The sequence below is a fragment of the Stylophora pistillata genome, chromosome 3 (genome assembly GCF_964205215.1).
Source record: "Stylophora pistillata chromosome 3, jaStyPist1.2, whole genome shotgun sequence".
NCBI classification, from domain to species: domain Eukaryota; kingdom Metazoa; phylum Cnidaria; class Anthozoa; order Scleractinia; family Pocilloporidae; genus Stylophora; species Stylophora pistillata.
The window spans coordinates 34,792,109-34,811,663 of NC_142521.1; the positions used below are offsets into that span (position 1 = coordinate 34,792,109).

At 40.1% G+C, this 19,555-nt stretch overlaps 3 protein-coding genes across 6 annotated transcripts in view; 2 read left to right on the forward strand and 1 right to left on the reverse strand.

Annotated features, from left to right (window-relative positions):
* Positions 1–2,143: 2,143 nt before the first annotated feature.
* Positions 2,144–19,555, reverse strand: part of LOC148735802 (uncharacterized) — a 208,900-nt gene continuing 191,488 nt past the window's right edge. Inside the window, exon 3 of the mRNA XM_088752999.1 lies at positions 2,144–2,783. Within this exon, the coding sequence (XP_088609125.1) occupies positions 2,144–2,783 (640 nt within the window). The remainder of the gene's footprint in view (positions 2,784–19,555) is intronic.
* The window catches only part of LOC111343321 (uncharacterized), a 37,109-nt gene continuing 27,725 nt past the window's right edge, over positions 10,172–19,555 (forward strand). Inside the window, exon 1 of one of the 4 annotated variants that reach the window (XM_088754908.1) lies at positions 10,172–10,364. The gene's annotated coding sequence lies outside the window, so the exon portion shown is untranslated. The remainder of the gene's footprint in view (positions 10,365–19,555) is intronic. The other 3 variants (XM_088754901.1, XM_088754905.1, XM_088754909.1) reach the window with 3 other exon arrangements.
* LOC148735803 (uncharacterized) lies at positions 12,902–18,715 on the forward strand. The gene is made up of 4 exons (XM_088755705.1): positions 12,902–14,836; positions 15,074–15,905; positions 16,057–17,118; positions 17,946–18,715. The coding sequence occupies exons 1-4, from the start codon at positions 13,145–13,147 to the stop codon at positions 18,713–18,715; spliced, it is 4,356 nt and encodes a 1,451-aa protein (XP_088611831.1). The 5' UTR covers positions 12,902–13,144.

Sequence of the window (19,555 nt, forward strand, 5' to 3'; positions counted from 1 at the left end):
ACAAAAGAAATCATTGTTTCAAGACCCAACCATGCGGTAAAGCAGTGAGAAAAATCACTATACGAGTTAACGTCACTGTATCAAGGAAATCCAGTTCAGTTGAAAATATACCCATTTCGAGGGAGTAAAACCATCAAACAATTTTGGATTGTAGGTTGTCAAAGCACTTTAAACTTACAATTGATCTTCTAAAGGATTTGCAGCCAGCTAGCATTATTGGGAAGCAATACAAGGTACTTTTTGGCCAGGAATTCATGGCCTAAAATTTCGTCTGCAAAGTCTAAAAGAGACGAAACTTTTAAAACTGTCTTCATATACATTCTAATTGGAATTACGATAATTATGTTTCTCTGACATCGTCAGTAGAATTTATTCGTTGCCTACCCCTAACGTAGCCTGTACTTTCAGAGTCGAGGACCAAATAGATTTTCACGCCATTATTTTTATGAAGTATCTTAGAATGGTTGTGTGAACGTTACCAATTTGTTGTGGCAACAAACATGATGGAGATGATAACATTTGATCCGCAGCAAAATATGAGTAACTTTACTTATGCTCTGATGGCAAAAAAGAGGAAAATTAGCGCAAATTTTCATATTTGCATGTCTTGAAAATAAGATCCAACATCACTGCAAATAACTCTTTTTGCCACATGTTTATTTGCATTTGCAGTTAAAGCCAAACTGCTTTCATTGCGAAGAAAGCAAAGTTGAGCAAATCTATATGAGAGTAATAGATTTAAATAAGTCGCAAATGTAAACAAAAGTTAGCAAACCAGTACATTTACGCAACATTTGCTCACAAATTCTAATCAAGCAAATGTGCGAGTTTGCACCCACTTTACTCGCCAGTGCAAATTCAGTTCAAGTATGTTGCTCTAAATTTGCAATACATTTGCTCGGTTTGCAAACATGAATAAATCCATTTTTTCGTCCAATGTATTTGTTAAGCCAATGCTTGACTATGTTAAAATTTATCTAGTTTGTTATTGCTCTTTCAATCTCAGCAATGTATATCAGTTAATCTCCAAAACCGTAGCCGTAAAACAAGTAGGCACAACACCATCCATATAGACTACGAGCAGTCCCTCCTTTAAGTCGAAGTCCTTCGCGCGCGTCAAAAGGAATAATTTAAGAAAAATTTATGTTAGCGCGCTATGCGGAACTCTGGGAGCGTATTTACATCATATCGTTCTGAATATGTAAAAATTAAGCTGGAGATCAGTGGTGGACTGTTTAAGGTGATTCATCAGAAAAGAAAAAGTTATCGAACAAATTTTTTTAAACTTTCCTTGAATGTTTTCTACCAATGTCTGTTCTTAAAACTACATTGAACTAGATAGGTCACCTTGTTGCTTTAGAGATATGATATGGGCCAATCTCACCTCTTTTAAGCCTGTGCAGGTACATATCACGAGCGACATTTCACCGATTCACGGTACATTTTGTGGTTGTTGGAAGCAAGCGTTTTTAAAGCAAAACTTGAAATAAATTCTTGATGGGTAGAAAGTCTTGAGCGATGGAATAATGAAATACATAAATCAGTGCGTAAAAATGACGTAATTTCAAATGAAATCGACTGAAAACAACTCGAGTCGTTGCTTTCGTGGTTACAATGTACATCATCGAGTTTCGTGCACGCTCTTAACCCTTTTTTTCTCTCCAATAGATTTTTTTTAATTCTCAAATTGAAGAGGAACAAAAGACTATTGCACCTGTTTACTTCCTCCATCGCTTGAAATAAAACAATACCATGTTCTCGACTTGTGCGCGTGCTTATTTGCCTGATTAAGTGATTTTAATGTGCAGCAGAGGATGTGCCGTGCAATACAGAAGAATCACTTATAAGTTTATTCAATTATATATTCATTCGTTCGTTCGATTGGAGGCTCGGAGTTGTAATACTTTGAATCATTGCCAACAGCATGATTCATGATTACCAAATTTGTCACTTGCCTTTTTTGTCGGAGATTTGCCTTGTCTTTATCATAACAACGTTGCACTATTGCCATAGCCCCCCTTATCAGATCTTTTCACACAAAATGAATGAATAACTAAATACAGAATAAATCAATCAAAATTTAATAAGACATGTGTTAAAGTGGGCAGTGTTGTTTTCGGAAAGAACATCGCTGATTGACTAATCAGGCGATTCCGTAACACTTAAACTTTCCTAGGGTATGGTAGCCCTGCTCGTCGTAGTTTCCTGGGACAAAATAACCTGTATCTCCAAACCTCAGCTGCATAACTGGAAGATGAATCTTGTTGGTAAGGAAACCACTATCTTCACGCCATTTTTTGTCATTCACATCACAGTTATAGTACACTGGGCGGTGTGCTGAGCCACTTGGTTGTGCGCATGTGTTGTCCATTCCGCATGCGCACTTATGACTTCCGGGTGTTGCACCGCTCCAGTAGGTCATTTTCTCAAAATAGCGTGAGAACCAAAAGGCATCTTTCATTGAAGAACCAAAGCACTCGTTCTTTATGAACTGCTCGCAGTGCTTGGAAATGTCCTCGACGCTCACCAGCTGAGAAATGTTTGCTCCTTTGTAGTGTATGTCACGTGAATATGATCCCATTCCATCATATTCGTCTACCAATGTCCGACTCTCGCTGTCGTGACTTATAACGGTCACACCAACACCGTTCTTGTCACTCATGTCACAGGTGACATTAAATGGCGGCAATCCTCCTTCGCTGTCAGGATCAATCAGGCATGATCCAAGTTTTGCAGTAGGATCGAGCTTTTTTAAGTCGCTGCACGATTTTGGAAGCGCTGAAGAGACTAAGAAATGAAAATTGCAATGAAGGGACTGATAACTCCCACAAAATTTTTGAGGTTGCTGTTGTTGTCAGACAAAAAGAGGCGCAGCAAGGGAGATCTGCACGACAATTTTGTTTTCGCCAACCCTCCATGTCCCCAGCGTTGATCAAATTTATTCTTATAAGGACATGGCATGCCAAATATAAACAGGTTTATTTTAGAGTTTTTTTTTTTTTTAACAGAATAAAGATAACTCTATATTAGCGCACGGGTTTATTACGAATCAACTTAACGGCCTGTTCCCAGTTGGCTTGTTAGCTCAATTGGTAGAGCGCTGCACTAGTATCGCAGAGGTTGATTTTCGCTATCATAAATAGCGCTCTCTACTGCCAGGATCGTCCATCATACGTATCTAATACCACTGTTCAAAATATATGAACTCCAAATATACATTGCAAAGAGTCTCCCCTCGTTCATGTTAAAACGTTACTCTATGAGAAGTTTCTGGTAAATCTCAAGCTATTTCAAGTTAATAAAACAAAAATGTGGTTTACGGAATTTTGATGATACAGACTAAAAAGTGGGAGTTAGATGTAAATTTCACGTCAGCACGGGTAATGAAATCAGTTGCCCCAAAATTTTATTACTGATTTTGGAAGTTAAGTGATGACTTTCACTGCCCATGTAGGAATAATGATCAGAAGTGGTTGGTCATCGGAGATATTGAGCCTAAAAATACCTTATTTTTGGACTTTGTCAAAACCAGAAAAAATCGTCTTTACTTAAAGGAGATGTAAGGGAAGAAATGAAATGAACAAATTAAAAAGCTCAATTTTCTTAAACCCTGATAGATATATAACATAACCCAGTTGATTGAATTTGTTGATGGCTTTTCGACTTGTCACAGCAGCAAACGGAGTTAGCTAATTAATTATGCAAAAAATGCAGGAAAAGGAGGTTTTCTTAGGGGGACCCTGAATCTCCTAGGAAATTATATATTTTGACCTGTTATTTTTAGACATTTGTTAACTCATGATACTTAGCATCTGTGCCAAGTTTGAGCCAAATCGGTAATTTGAGCTTTATCGGTTATGCCCGGTTTTCTCGTGGACACGCTCTTAAAAACTGAAATAAGGAAAGTTGTCGTCTTGTATATCAGCTACCACATTCAATGCTTCTTGGGAAAATGAAAATAAATGAGCAAGCACAAAGAAATTTGCTCAAGTGATGCTTCGAGAGTTGAGTAAAGGAAAAAAGCATATTTTCTGTCTGTGAAATGCGTTTGTATGTTTTCTTCTTTTTTTTTTTTTCCTGAAGTGTTCGAGCCATCACCCTTAAGCAAAAGATTCTCCTCCGAAAAAATTCTTGCTTGCACTCGACAGTTGCCGAGTACGATTTAAACCATCCGATGAGAAGGTCCCGGAGGATAACCAACAGTAGCCCCTTTGTCTTAAAACGAATCAAACCATAACAACAGGGAAAGTTTGAGGAAGACTACAGAAGGAGTGGCGCCACTGCAATTAACTTTTGCTTAAATCGTTTACACAACAGTGACGACAGACCACAAATTACTTGCGTCTCAGTTTATTTCATTTAATTGGAACGGTCTTTTGAAAGTTTGAAATTTGATGCTCTTTTTTTTTTAACAAAATTAAAAACTTGGCATATCCACCCATTCAAAATATTAACTCTTGCATGCGTAGCATGTCTATGTTTTTTAAGATGCATGCTTTCCCCAGACCGAAAGACCAGTAACTCAAAGTGTCCCATCTCAACCCACCCATCCAAACTGTTGACTTTTGCATGCGTAGCATGCCTATGTTTTCTAAGATGCATGCTTTACCCAGACTCCTAAGGCCGTGAGTACGCCTTGAAATTTACATATCCCCATAATACTGGTTCCTTCGCTTGGCATATCCACGAGTAAAAAGTACATATCATGTTGTCACAGCCGTCCCAATTAAATTTTACCAAATTCAGCACTAACCGGTACAATTTTTTCCATCACCTCGGTATGCACATTTGCAGGTGCAGGTTTAACTTCCGTCAGTGTTAGTACACAGGGCGTGTACGTGGCAGTCGTTGGCGTAGTTAGCACACTCATCTATATCTGAACAATAAAAAAGAATTGAGAGCTTACCAAATTGAAAATAAGTATATGTCATCTCAGGAAATTGTGTAGTTTCGTCGACTGACTGGATTCTGCCTAAGAGGCCCATAACAGACAACCTCGTTCAGTCCCATCTTATTTGAGTCCTGTAAAATACTGAAAGCTAGTCTTCAATGTAACATCACGTAAAAGATATTTACCTTTTTCGCAATTTTCTCCCTTGTAACCAGCTTGACACATGCAAATGTATCTCTTATCTGTAAATCCACTAAAACAGGTTGCACCATGGAGACAGGGGTTACTAGAACATGGATTCTAAAGAGATATAAAAACATTTTGAGCGATGCATAGTCTAGTAAAATCAAAATGGATAGAAGAGTATTTTATCGTATAAACTGCGGTTTTCAACAAGGATTTCCAGCCCTGAGAAAAGTTGAAACTACACATATGTAAAATTGCGACAATTTTACGTATGTTTGATATCACCAATGAGCTGATAGCACGTCACTCGCCTTTTTCGTCGCTCTGTCAAGCTGATGAATGACTGGAAATGCGTTCACTATTCTCAATTAAGGATTAATGTATCATTCTTTATGTATTAAAGCTGTAATTTTATACCGTAGTGGCCCAGTAGAGAAAGTACTTTTTCGGTTTGAGATCATCAGGATGTTGGGTGTGGTCAGAGTCACTACGCTGGCAGATCCTCATGCTGTCGTTTTTCGATAGACCGATGTTCACCGACACATAAGAGCTGTCCTAAAGGCACTGGTGTCTACAATCACCGTTTAGCTCCATTTCCGTGGTTAAGTTAATTTCTTTAATGACGTGATCCTGCAAAGCGAGACTTCCAATCGGCTTCAAAAAATTTAGACTTCGGCAACCAAAAGCTGAAAATAATTTGATTCAAAATGAACAGTGTTATTAAAACTACAGATAAACAAAACAACTATTTGGGGGGGAAATATGCGGCACTAATACTCATCCTCGGACATTCCCTGTTTCGAGATGTGAACAGTGAACTTCGAGGAACAGATAATGACCAGTGACAGTTATACGACATGTGCGAGCACATTTTCTCACCAAATGGACACCATTGTGGTTATTATCCTCAAAATATCTCGTAACTTGTAGGAAAAATGTTTACGAACAGGTTGATACCGTTTATTGCGTGGGATACTCACTTTTCAGTGTTCTCTGGTACAACTTTATGGAAAATAAACATGTCCCCTCTTCTGTAACACTTAAATAAAGTTGTTACTTACTTACTTACTTACTATCGAAGTGAGCGTCAGGTTTGGGGAATAGCACTCGAGGTATATCCTCGAATATTCCCAGTTGCAGTCGGGGCTGATTTGGTCGTGTGATTCGTTTAGACCCGACAATACTGCGCGAACAGAAATAGTTGATGGATTATAATAAACAATTATTCACCGAAGTTTTGGAGAATATCCACTGACACTGAGGTAAAAAGTTGTTTAAGCATATATCAAAACAGTGGGATAATATAGCACAAAAAATATAATTTTAACTTATCTATTCCAGCAACGATTATGATATCTTCGGGCGCATTCCCGAGCGAGCTACTTGGAGGTGAATGGCAAAGGATATTCGATGTTTGATCCTTTAGTATCTGACTAACACCAATCGGTAAAAAACTGGAGCACGGCTATTGAATTTCTAGCCATCTGATTGGCTGAACTGAGCCATGTTATGGGCTTTTATAACCCTTCCATTAATCTTGGCGCGATTTTATTGGTTACTTTACGTCACGTGCTACAAAATCACAGGACAGTTATCACGCAATAACCCCCGTTCGCGTCGATATTTGTCCTACGACTTTTTCCATGAAAAAGAAACATAGTCAACACAAGAGTTTCAACTTTTCCGTTCTCCTATTTACAGGGAAGGAAACCAAACTGGTTTTTTTTTTTTATTTGCTTGCTTGCGTCAGCCACGCGCATTCGCCATCAGATCAGCACTGGCTTTTTTACTGTGTTTACGCGCAGATTAATTGCACTGTGAAAATTAATGGGAGGGTTATAAAATAAATAAACCCCGTTCTGGCTTGCTGGTATGTCGGCTGATAATGTCCTCAAAATTTGCCCTCGAAGCTTCGCTTCTCGGCCAAATATTCATTTTTCGGAAAATCTCTCAGCCGCGTACATTATCAGCCGACATACCAGCCGCCATAAGGGGTTTATTTACTAAATAACCTACGTGCTCTCAACTCATAACCTAACTTCGACAAATATGGTCAATGAATTCGTCAGCGAAGTCAAAGAAAAGGTGTTTGGGTGACCTGTGAAGCAATGGCGGAGAAAATCGTTTTGCTCGAGAGCTTACAAGTAAAAATATAACAGAACTACAATAGAACACGTGAGTCCCAGATCATCGAGGAGAAAGACAATAGATTCTATAGTGAAATATTTCAACGTGCGTAACGGAAATTTAGGTCGTTTTTATTTGCTAATATGATTCGTAAACTCTTTCACACGTCCGCGAGAAAACAAACAACTTGCCGAATATGAGATCATCATAACCTCAAATTCGGCAAGCTTGAGCAGAATAATTGATAAATTTTGGCTAAACGCTGAAGGATCAATCCAGATATCCCATGATAGTCAGTAGGCACTAGTTTTCATTTTCACACAACAACTCAGAGTGTCAAGCGATGAGCACTGGCTGGTTGTGTCATGAAATTTTAAAAACAAACAATTTCTGTCAAAAGAGTTCCGCTATATCAAACGAGAGCCCGCTGTCATCGACTGTTATGCTCCGTTTGAGGGTTGGCCTTGGTTTTGCTTCTAGTCAGTTTGAGTCATGCCGAGGAAACTGGGATACAAGTTCGGCTGGATGGACCACTTAGTTGGATACAGATTTTATTTTACCTACAGTGGTCAGGAAATGGTCGGGAAAAAAAGATTCGTCAAAGAAAGATTCGTCAAGGTGAGGAAGTCTGGGAATTTCACTTCAAGTCAGGAAAAAAAATTTTTCCGAGAAGTTAGGGAACTTTTTTTTTTTGTTAATTCACGTACTTTTCTGGGTTTTTATAGACATGAAATTTAAACAAACTAAATTGGGTTTCAGTGAATAAAAATAAGGTCTTATTGGGAGCACATGCGCTTAGTGGCTCTTCATCTATCAAATTCAAGATTTAACCGTAACTTAGAAAAGGTACGTAGATAAAAATGTTCTGGATTTTGTAAATGTTGTTTTGTCAAGCGAGGACTATCAGCTAATTTGCCTTGCATGAGACTTACTAATAGCATAAATGGAGGTCATTACTTGAGCTAATTATGGAATTTGTAAATTTGGTCTAAGAAGTTTTACATTTGTCAAGGAATTCATAAAGCCATGACTGTAGCAACCATGTTGAATATACTTCTGTCTCAAAGCTAACTAAAAAACGTTATCTGTTATACAAAGTGTCATCATATCACGTTATTTTTTCGGATTTTCTAGGCTTTTTGTCTGTTCAAATTTGTTAACAGTTCAGAACTGATACCAATGACTTGAAAACGCGATAAATTTGCATTAACGGTGGAAGACTTTTGAAAAATTACAATTTACGCACCGCGGGTTTGAAAACATTTGAAGCACTGATGTAAACGACGATTAAATAACCAAATGGGAAACTGAGGTAATAATTCGTGAACGTTAGTACTAAAATTTTCAAAACGTTCGTGCATACACGTTTTTAAATATTTGTCATCTAATTCATAGCTGGTTGTTTGGACATGAAAAGGAAACTCCTCCACAATTTGTTGAAATGAAATTTCTTAGTGATAAAAATGAAATAGAGATATTGTCATCTGTCTGCTGAAGTGTCAAAAAACAACATGAACGAGACGTTTCGATCAAAACTGGACTTTCGCATCTCTAAAAAACTATGGTCTGGCAACGTATCTAAGCTAGTTTCTCTTCAGAAAAGCACAGTATCCATGTCATCCTTAACTGCATTTCAGTTTTCTACAAGTTTTCAGGAAACAGTGGAATATCTTTCTCTGTTTGTGAAAATGTTTTTTACTTCCGAAAACGCTTCCTTCTTCATAGTTCTTCTACATTTGAAAGAAACACATTTCTTAAACTATAATAAATTATGATAGACAATTCAAAGGCCGAAAGCACTCGGAAATTACGGGAGACTAACATTTTCGGCATTCGTTTTCATACCTGTTTTCTCCGATGAAGTTTATTTTTGCATTCCCAATGCTTAATGTGACAAATGACGCTCACTATACTAAACTTAAGTTCTCAACTTATTATCAAATATTTATCATCCCTTGCAGGATTGCAGGATTCAATCAATTTTTCTTCTAAATATGTTCGCCTTACGGATAAAGTTGAAGTTTCCTAATAAACCAACTTGAAAGTGTTATAAATATTTCATCTTAGCTCGAGCAGCTGGCAAGACATAATTCGTTAAGCCAGAAATTATAGCCGAAGTGTGGAGTTTAATCATGAATTCCGGTCACAGCTTTTTTATTTCTTCATCTATCGTTTTCTCTCACTTCACTGATTTAAAAGTTCTGATGGTTCACAAGTTTAAACACTTCAAGAGCAGATCGTTTACAGTTCCTTTAAAATTTGTTCGTGATGAAAATAAATTACAAAGCTTGGATTCGTGCGCTGACGTGTCATACAGCAACAGCGTTCGATCATAAATTACAAGGATTTTAATGAAATATGGTGTGTTGTTTTGTATGACACTGCCAGAAAAAGTAAAGGGAAGTTTTTTGAAGTGGATAGGCTCATTGAGAAGAGGAAAGTTGGCCATTTGAGTACATGTCAGAACAAAATGTTCTTTCGATTTATTTGATTTTATTATTTTTTTGGGATGATCGTGAGATATGTCTGTTCTTTCATTGTCAGAAAGAGGAGTATCTTGTGAAATGGAAAGGTTGGCCACTGCAAGCCTGCAGTTGGGAGTCAGAGGATCACCTCACACCACCCTTATTACGGTGATTGTTTGCCTTATATAATAACTGATTGAATTACTCAATGTCCTTCTTCTCGTCTTTTCTTTCACCCCAAGATTTCCAAACGGCGTGCTAACATCAATTTTATTCACTTTTTGACTCGAGTCACAGACCTCGTCGAAAAGGAGGGACTACTTGTAGTCTACAGCATCACAGAAAGTCAAGACAGGCGAAATTTTGACAGCGCGTGCTGTTTGTAATTACCACGTGTAACACGTGTAACATGACAAAAATGCACGCGTTTTCAGCCAATCAGAAGCGCGTTTTTTTCATATTTATTATAAAACCTGTCAAATTATTTAAAAGTCTTCCTGTTTAAGGGAGACATTTAAAATAATATATAAAACTTGTGGGGAGTTGTGGTGTTTTGCATATTGTTAAAACTGCTCCACCAAGTATTTCCATAAGAATGAGTCCTTGAACTTTTCTCAAGACTGGAACTACAACTTGTCCTTTAATCTTTTGCATTTTGATAGTAAACAGATTGTCATCGGTTTTTGCTGGTGCAGGTGAGTGAAACTTGACAAAGATAGCGATAATTTGAGCCGTTTAGATATCCACCAGATGGAAGGTGTTCATGGAGACACAATTAGGTAAGCCCTGCCCTTATCCAAAGATGTTGAGAATTTTCTGGACCAGAAAATACCTGCATTACATAATTATTTGGCGCTAGGTTTTTACAATCTGGACGTCTTGTTTTAGCAAAATTACATCTCCGCGTCCTTAATTCTCTGTCTTTGCCGTAATCACTGTGAGAACGGTTATTGCGAACAAACTGCTAGACGCAATTGACTGACAACTCAACTCGAGAAACGTATTAGCAATGTAATTTCTCATCTAATCGGGCTGGGAGTACATGGTTACTTGTTATTTTATGACAAATTTGAGTTTGTGGCTTTGTTTTAAATTATGAAGAACGAAGAACGTGCTTTCTGAAGAGAAATTAGCATTGGTACGTTGCCAGGCCATAGCGCAGTTAAGCTGTATGACACGTCAGCGAACGAATTCAAGCTTTGTAATTCATTTTCATCACGAACAAATTTTAAAGGAACTGTAAACGATCTGCTCTTGAAGTGCTTAAACTAGTGAACCATCAGAACTTTTAAATCAGTGAAGTGAGAGAAAACGATAGATGAAGAAATAAAAAAGCTGTGACCGGAATTCATGATTAAACTCCACACTTCGGCTATAATTTCTGGCTTAACGAAATATGTCTTGCCAGCTGCTCGAGCTAAGATGAAATATTTATAACACTTTCAAGTTGGTTTATTAGGAAACTTCAACTTTATCCGTAAGGCGAACATATTTAGAAGAAAAATTGATTGAATCCTGCAATCCTGCAAGGGATGATAAATATTTGATAATAAGTTGAGAACTTAAGTTTAGTATAGTGAGCGTCATTTGTCACATTAAGCATTGGGAATGCAAAAATAAACTTCATCGGAGAAAACAGGTATGAAAACGAATGCCGAAAATGTTAGTCTCCCGTAATTTTCGAGTGCTTTCGGCCTTTGAATTGTCTATCATAATTTATTATAGTTTAAGAAATGTGTTTGTTTCAAATGTAGAAGAACTATGAAGAAGGAAGCGTTTTCGGAAGTAAAACAAATTTTCACAAACAGAGAAAGGTATTCCACTGTTTCCTGAAAACTTGTAGAAAACTGAAATGTAGTTAAGGATGACATGGATACTGCGCTTTTCTGGAGACAAACTAGCTTAGATACGTTGCCAGGCCATAGTTTTTTAGAGATGTGAAAGTCCAGTTTTGATCGAAACGTCTCGTTCATGTTGTTTTTGACACTTCAGCAGACATGTGACAATATCTCTATTTCATTTTTATCACTAAGAAATTTCATTTCAACAAATTGTGGAGGAGTTTCCTTTTCATGTCCAAACAACCAGCTATGAATTAGATGACAAATATTTAAAAACGTGTAGGCACGAACGTTTTGATAATTTTAGTACTGAAGTTCACGAATTATTACCTCAGTTTCCCATTTGGTTATTTAATCGTCGTTTACATCAGTGATTCAAATGTTTTCAAACCCGCGGTGCGTAAATTGTAATTTTTCAAAAGTCTTCCACCGTTTATGCAAATTTATCGCGTTTTCAAGTCATTGTTATCAGTTCTGAATTGATATCAAAATTTGAACAGACAATAAGCTTAGAATGATCCGAAAAAATTACGTGATATGATGACACTTTGTATAACAGATAACGTTTCTTAGTTAGCTTTGAGATAGAAGTATATTCAACATGGTTGCTATAGTCATGGCTTTTTGAATTCCTTGACAAATGTAAAACTTCTTAGACCAAATTTACAAATTCCATAATTGTTGAGGCTATTCCTCAACAAGGTTTTATGTTCGTCCGTTCCGTTCCTCATTTTTTTTTGTATGTCAATAGACCACAATCCTTCAGTAGTAATTTTTTATTTTTGAGACCCTTTACGCACGTGGAAAAGCGCTTGTGAATGATTTAGGTACGTAAAACTGTTTTTCTTTTTTTCGTTTACCGCCTTTCATCATGTGGTTTGTACGGCTCCCTGAGCCTCGTAATTTATGATGAAAGGGCGACCGGATGGTTTTGTAAACATTGGAATTCTTCGCCGTCTTTAAATACGTTGGGTTAATGAGCTGTTCTGTTGTTATTCGACATCGACGCCGCTATATGTGTCCGACCCGGACATTTTTGTAAAAACCACATGGTTGTCATCGCTTCTTGCTGTGGAATTTGTGCTTATTTACGCTCTATGTGACCTGTAACTGGAGAATCGCCGATTCATCGAAAGAAACCGCCGTCGTTCAATATTTGTGTCATGTCGCAACGTGGAATTCTCCATGAAAGGTTAGAGTCGCTGGATAGATCTCGCCGAGGACATTTGTCGTCAATTACAAAGGTGTGTAAAACGCTTGATGAAAGTCATGAGATTTTGGAAACATTGTTGAGGTACGAGCTCAACAATCTCAACTTAATACCGCATGGGAGAAATACTGTGCATGCTGTGATAAATATGATGATTTGCTTGACACTTCCTGTGAAAAATATCAGTGTTTTTAAAGACTGTGACACTCAACGCGTAAGGGTACAAGCTTACAATGAAAACATTGAACAATCTGTTATTGACGCTTCCGAATTCTGCAATGCTCGAGTGTCTGAAGAATTAAAGGAGAAAAGGGAAAATTCCCAATCGGAGTCCGTGAAATCCGGAAAAAGCTATTCCTCGAGATTGAGTGTATCTAGTTCGAAAGCGCGTGAAGCAAAAATCTAAGCAGCAAAGGCAGCATTAATGCAGCAACAAGCTGAAGAGAGAAGTAGAAGAACAGTTGAGCTGGAGGTGAAAAGGGTCGAGATGGAAATAAAACGAACTCAATTGGAACTCCAACATAGACTGCAACTAACCAAATTGGAAGCTGAAAAGGAAGTTGTGGCCGCAAGGGATCAGCCAGAACTAGCCAAACTCGAGGTCTTTCTGGCAGAACAAAAAATATCTGAACTGACCAATGAACAAGAAGGTATTAAATGGTCTCCGAAAGTTGAAGAATTTCAACCAAAGAACAATATGATGCTACCTCTGGAAGTGCCAATCGCCTCTTTGCCTTCAGTGATTTCTAGTAGCCTTACTCCAGCGCCTGTGTCAGCCGGCAACCCGCCTCTCACATCTACACCAGCGGTAGAAAACCCCGCAGCCACTACCTCCATACATGCTACTGGGGGAATCTGCTTCAGTGATCCACTTCCCGTTCCAAGAATAGAACTTAAGCCAGTCATTGGTGAGAGTAATGTGTCCAAACCCATCAGAGGTGATTGTCAAAATGAACCTAAATCACAACCATTGACTCCTGTGACCGCTATCAGTACGTCCTCTTCAGTCACGCCTAATGTGTCTGGTGCAGCTGCGAATGAAAGCCTTGCAGCGATTATGTCCTCAATGGTGAGGATAAGCGCTTCCCATGATCTCCCTCATGTACGAGTCCAGAAGTTTGATGGATCGCCACAACAATATCCCGCCTTTCGTCAGAGGTTCAAACAACTGGTTGATGCAAAGCCACTTGATGATGCTGTCAAAATGATCCGCCTCTTACAATTCCTGGAGGGACTTGCGCTCCTCGCCGTTCAACGGTATGGGCCATTACCAGGTGGTTTATCAAAGGCGCTTAGGACATTGGAAGATCGTTTTGGTCAGCCATTCCAAGTGGGGAGAGCATCTGTGGAATCCCTCACAAAGCGACCTGTTATACAACCTAATGACAGGGACAGCTTGCAGCGATATGCAGATATGGTTCAAGTTACTTATGATACCCTAGAGTCAATGGGATATTTGAATGAAATGAATACAGACAACCTTGAGCAGGTCATCATGCGACTTCCTAGGTGGATGCAAGCCAATTTTGCTGAACGTTTAAAGCGCCTAGAGAGTGAGGGTCATGTAATGCCAACCTTCAAAGATGTGGTGGATTTCCTTAAGGAGCGAGCGTTTGTTTTGAATCATCCTTTCTTCAGTGATAGAAGTCGTGAGAATGCAGTTACCAGAATCAAGCCTAGAGTAAAGCCGCCTTTGATGCCTATATCCCCCTGTTATGCCAACATGACAGCAGTAAAGGATGAGTCTTGTCCAATGTGTCATCAGCCCCACCGCCTATACCGGTGTGAGACATTTAAATCCAAATCTCCTAAGGAACGAAACCACTTCGTTAAGCAGCACAACATATGTTTCAATTGTATCTGTTCGTCTCTACACAACTCAAGGAATTGCAAGTCAGCCATTAGGCGTAAATTGGAAAACTGTAGAAGGGCACATCACACGTTGTTACATCTTCTTGAGCCTAAGGAAGAGGTTAGCCAGGAAACTGTGAACCAAAACAATGAGGTCAACCGGGACTCGTTGCTTGACCAAGGTTCATCATTCAATACTTCAACACGTTCAGTCGGCACAGCCGTTGATTCCTCTGAAGTACTACTTCAAGTCATTCCAGTGAAGGTAATGAGCAATGCCGGCCGTCTAATCACGACCTATGGTCTTTTTGACTCAGGTTCTGACATAACTATGGCTGACCCTTCTCTTGTGAAGTTGTTAAACATTGAAGGAACACCAATCAATCTCTCTCTCACGACAGCGAACAATGCTGATGTCGAATAGAAAGGGATGAAGGTTAAGTTTAAAATTGCATCATTGGATAGCCAGAGTGACCATGTGATTGCCGTGAATTCTGCATAGGCTGTAAAGGATCTTACCATTCCCTTGAAACACACAAAGTTGTCGAGATCTGTAGAACAATGGCCACATCTACAGGAAGTGCCTTTCCCAGAAGTGGAAAGAAAGAAGATTTCTATCCTACTCGGTACCAACATCCAAGAAGTCTTCGTACCTCTTGACTTACGAAAGGGAAACTGTAATGAACCACTCGCCATTAAGTCGTGTCTTGGTTGGAGCATACTAGGTGGCTCCTCAAACCTACAGTCCCGTAGCCAAGGACAAGTTAACCTCATCAGTGGTGAAGATCTTTCCCTAAACAACCAGCTCGAGCATTTCTGGAAGATTGAGTCCTACGGTGCCACAAGGCCTGAAACCAAACCATTATCTGTGGAAGATCGAAGAGCTCTAAAGCTCATTGACAACTCAATCAGCCTGCTAGATGGCCATTACCAGATGGGCCTTCTGTGGGGAGATGACAATCCTGTACTTCCTCACAACCGACCTCTAGCCGATGCAAGACTACAGTACTTGAAGAAGCGCTTCCTTCGCGACCCTGAGGTGGAAGTTAAATACAGAAATGTGATTCAGGAGTGCGTAAATAAAGGGTACGCTAGAAAACTGAGCCAAGAAGAAGCTGCTGCAGTTAGTAATATCACGTGGTACATTCCGCACCATCCTTTAACAAACCCTAACAAGCCAGGGAAAGTGAGGGTAGTGTTTGATGCCGCCGCAAAGTTCAACGGAATGTCTTTAAATGATCAGCTATTGCAAGGGCCTTGTCTTACAAATGACCTTACTGGGGTCCTAATTCGCTTCCGTGAAGAAGAGATTGCCTTTTCTGCGGATATAGAAGGTATGTTCTACCAGACCAATGTGACACGAAGCGATCCTGATGCGCTGAGATTCCTGTGGTGGCCTAGTAGTATCAACGATCCACCAGAAGATTACAAGATGCTGGTCCACATTTTCGGTGCAAAATTCTTCGCCCTGTTGCGCCAACAAAGCTTTAAGTATGACTGCACAAGACAATGAAGGAGGATACTCGCTTGAAGCCATCAGAACGATTCGTAGAAACTTCTATGTTGACGATGTGTTAAAGTCCGTTCCAACCACAGCACAGGCTGTTCATCTGACAACTGACCTAACTAATTTGCTAAGGAAAGGAGGCTTCCGGCTCACAAAGTTTGCGAGCAATAGTCGAGAGGTATTGCAATCTATCCCGTCAGAGTTGAGAGCAAATCCACTACTAGACTTAGATCTAGATCAGTTACCATTAGAGCGAGCATTAGGTGTGTACTGCGCGGCACAGTCTGACACTTTCAAGTTTAAAGCTGTTCAGACGAAAAAACCGTCCACTAAGCGAGGGGTGCTTTCGATCGTAAGTTCTTTGTTTGATCTACTAGGATTCCTTTCACCCTTTGTGTTTTCCGCCAAGCATCTGCTGCAGGAACTCTGGAGAGATAAACTCCCTTGGGATCGGCAAATTCCGGAACCGTACCTCTCTCAATGGCAACCTTGGTTGGCTGAACTACCACATGTTGTTGCCATTGATATCCCAAGGTGTTACAAGACTCAGTCATCTCATAACACATCCACCGTCCAGCTTCATAACTCTGCCGACGCATCCAGACGCGGTTACGTAGCACTTCCATATTTGCGTTTCGTCAATAAGAAAGGAGTGATTCATTGTTCCTTTGTCATGGGAAAAACCCGCAATGCTACCATTAGAGAGTGGACTATCCCTCGCCTTGAACTACAAGCCGCAGTATTAGCAGCCCGTCCGAGCAAGACAATTTTAAAGGAACTCGATCTACCAGTAGATCAAACCTTCTACTGGTCCGACTCAATGACATCTTTACAGTATATCAAGAACGAAACAAGGCGTTTTCAAACCTTTGTCGCCAACCGTGTCACCGAAATCCTTGAAACAAGTCTTCCAGGGCAGTGGCACCATATTCCCGGTGTCCTAAACCCTGCTGATGAAGGTTCACGAGGTGTTAGTGCCCAATATTTTCACGCCGAATGTCGCTGGTTGTTAGGTCCAAAATTCCTCTGGGAACCTGAGGGTACGTGGCCAAGTGTGTTAGTAAAGGATATTTAAGATGACGATGTGGAACTATGGAAGTCACCAAACGTTATGTTCGTCTCACATGCGCCGCAGATTGACACCTTGCTGCAGCGCTATTCATCGTGGTCCCACCTACTGAGAGTAATGTCACGGGTGCTTCGTTTCGTAAAGAGAGTTTGAAATGAAACTCCAGAGTATCCTAAGTCAAGTACACTCAAGCTGGTAGAATTGCAGCAATCAAGTCGAGAAATTGTGCGTTTAGTTCAGCGACAACATTTGCCTGAGGAGTACTTGTGTCTGAAAGAAGGCAGACAAGTGAAACGTCACAGCAAGTTAGCTAATCTCAGTCCAATCTTGATTGACGATGTTATACACGGGGAGGTAGGATTCATCGCGCACCAATCGTCTTCGAGATCGCACATCCAATGATCCTTTCAAAATCCCATCACGTTTCCGTCTTAATAGTTCGCTACTACCACCATGTACTGGGTCATGCAGGCCGCGAGCATGTGTTATCCGTAATCCGTCAGCGTTTCTGGATCATGAGGGGAAGAGCTCTCGTGCGCCGCGTTCTAGGTAGTTGTGTGAGCTGCCGCAGACGTAACTCGCCTCCTCTTCACCAAGTTATGGCTGATCTTCCCAAGGAGAGGTTAGTACCTTACCAGCCTCCGTTCACTTTCACAGGTCTGGATTTTTTCGGACCGTTTTACGTGAAGCGAGGTCGCAGTGCAGTGAAAGTATATGGCTGCATATTCGTGTGCTTCAATAGCCGAGCAGTACATATTTAAGATGTCAGTTCACTGGAAACGGACACTTTCATTCAAGCCTTGGTTCGATTCATCTCGGTTCGTGGTCGCCCAAAGGAGATATGGTCGGATAATGGTACAAATCTTACTGGTACTCAGAAGGAATTTCGCCTGTCGGTTCAAAATCTGAACGAAGAACGCATCAAGAGTGAGTTACATTCTCGTGAAGTAGAATGGTACAGCTGTAAACTACCAGAGTGGCGTTTTCAACCTCCTGCCGCAAGCCACATGTCAGGAGTTTGGGAAAGGCTCATTAGAAGTGTCAGGAAAGCTATGAAAGTTGTTCTCGGTAGTCAGGGTGCGCTGGTTAGTTTGGAGACGTTGCGTACAGTCTTTGCTGAAGTCACTTCAATCTTGAACAGTCGTCCTATTTGTCCTTCCAGTGACGATCCCAGTGATTTAGACCCGCTCACTCCCAATCATCTTCTGCTACAACGCCGAAACTTAGTCGTGCCTCCAGGAGTTTTCGTTGAAAGGGACTTGTATTCCCGTAAACAATGGAGATACGCTCAGTTCATTGCTGATTGTTTCTGGTCTCGTTGGATCCGAGAATATGCTCCGACATTACAGCAGCGCCACAAGTGGTTACTGAACAAACGGAACTTAGTAGTTAACGACCTGGTCCTTGTTGTGGACAATACCGTGCCCAGATCCCGCTGGTTGTTAGGTCGTGTAACAAGGGTTTTCCCAGGTAAAGACTTACGTGTACGCACAGTAGAAGTGAAGGCGAAGAGCTCGAGACTTGTTCGACCTGTGACGAAGTTGTGTCTTCTTGAAGAGGCAATATGATAAACCACGAGAAGATGTTGGCGCTGTGAACATTGACGTACCTAAACACTGAACACAGAACACCTAGGTTGAGATCAAATTTCTTAACTGTTGGGTTTTCTCAGCCCTATCCCACGGGATGTTGAGGCTATTCCTCAACAAGGGTTTATGTTAGTCCGTTCCGTTCCTCATTTTTTTTGTACGTCAGTAGACCACAATCCTTCAGTAGTAATTTTATTTTTCGAGCCCCTTTACGCACGAGGAAAAGCGCTTGTGAATGATTTAGGTACGTAAAAACTGTTTTCTTTTCTTTCGTTTACCGCCTTTCATCATGTGGTTTTTATGGCTCCCTGAGCCTCGTAATTTATGATGAATGGGCGACCGGATGGTTTTGTAAACATTGGAATTCTTCGCCGTCATTAAATTCGTTGGGTTAATGAGCTGTACTGTTGTTATTCGACATCGACGCCGCTATAAGTGTCCGACCCGGACACCCCCCCCCCCCCGTCGCTTTGAACATATCCCTGTTACCGCTGTCAAGTTCCCAAACTCTTAGAGAACCTCTTTCTTCTCTGGAGTAAAACCTCCATTTCTTTGCCAACATCACCTTTTTCAAAAACTTTTTTCAGAAATTAGACATTACTCTTTGACCATTAAAACTCGACCAAAAATCTAAATTTGAAGAAAACTGACCATCTGAAGGTATGCGGAAACGTATTTTTCAGTAGAAGTGCAAATCTCATAACCTGTCATGCTAAATATTTGCAGGTCACTCTCAGCGACCCGTGTTATTCCATTGTTGGAGATGTATTTAAGATTATCATTATGTTCCCTCCATACAATTTGTCAATGTCATACCAC

Excerpts from the sequence above, each read along its gene's own strand:
- LOC148735803 (XM_088755705.1), top strand. The coding sequence starts at position 13,145 with ATGCAGCAACAAGCTGAAGAGAGAAGTAGAAGAACAGTTGAGCTGGAG. Across the intron at positions 14,837-15,073 it reads TTCAAGTCATTCCAGTGAAG|GCTGTAAAGGATCTTACCAT; the intron begins GTAATGAGCAAT and ends AATTCTGCATAG. Across the intron at positions 15,906-16,056 it reads CTTTTCTGCGGATATAGAAG|CTTTAAGTATGACTGCACAA; the intron begins GTATGTTCTACC and ends GCGCCAACAAAG.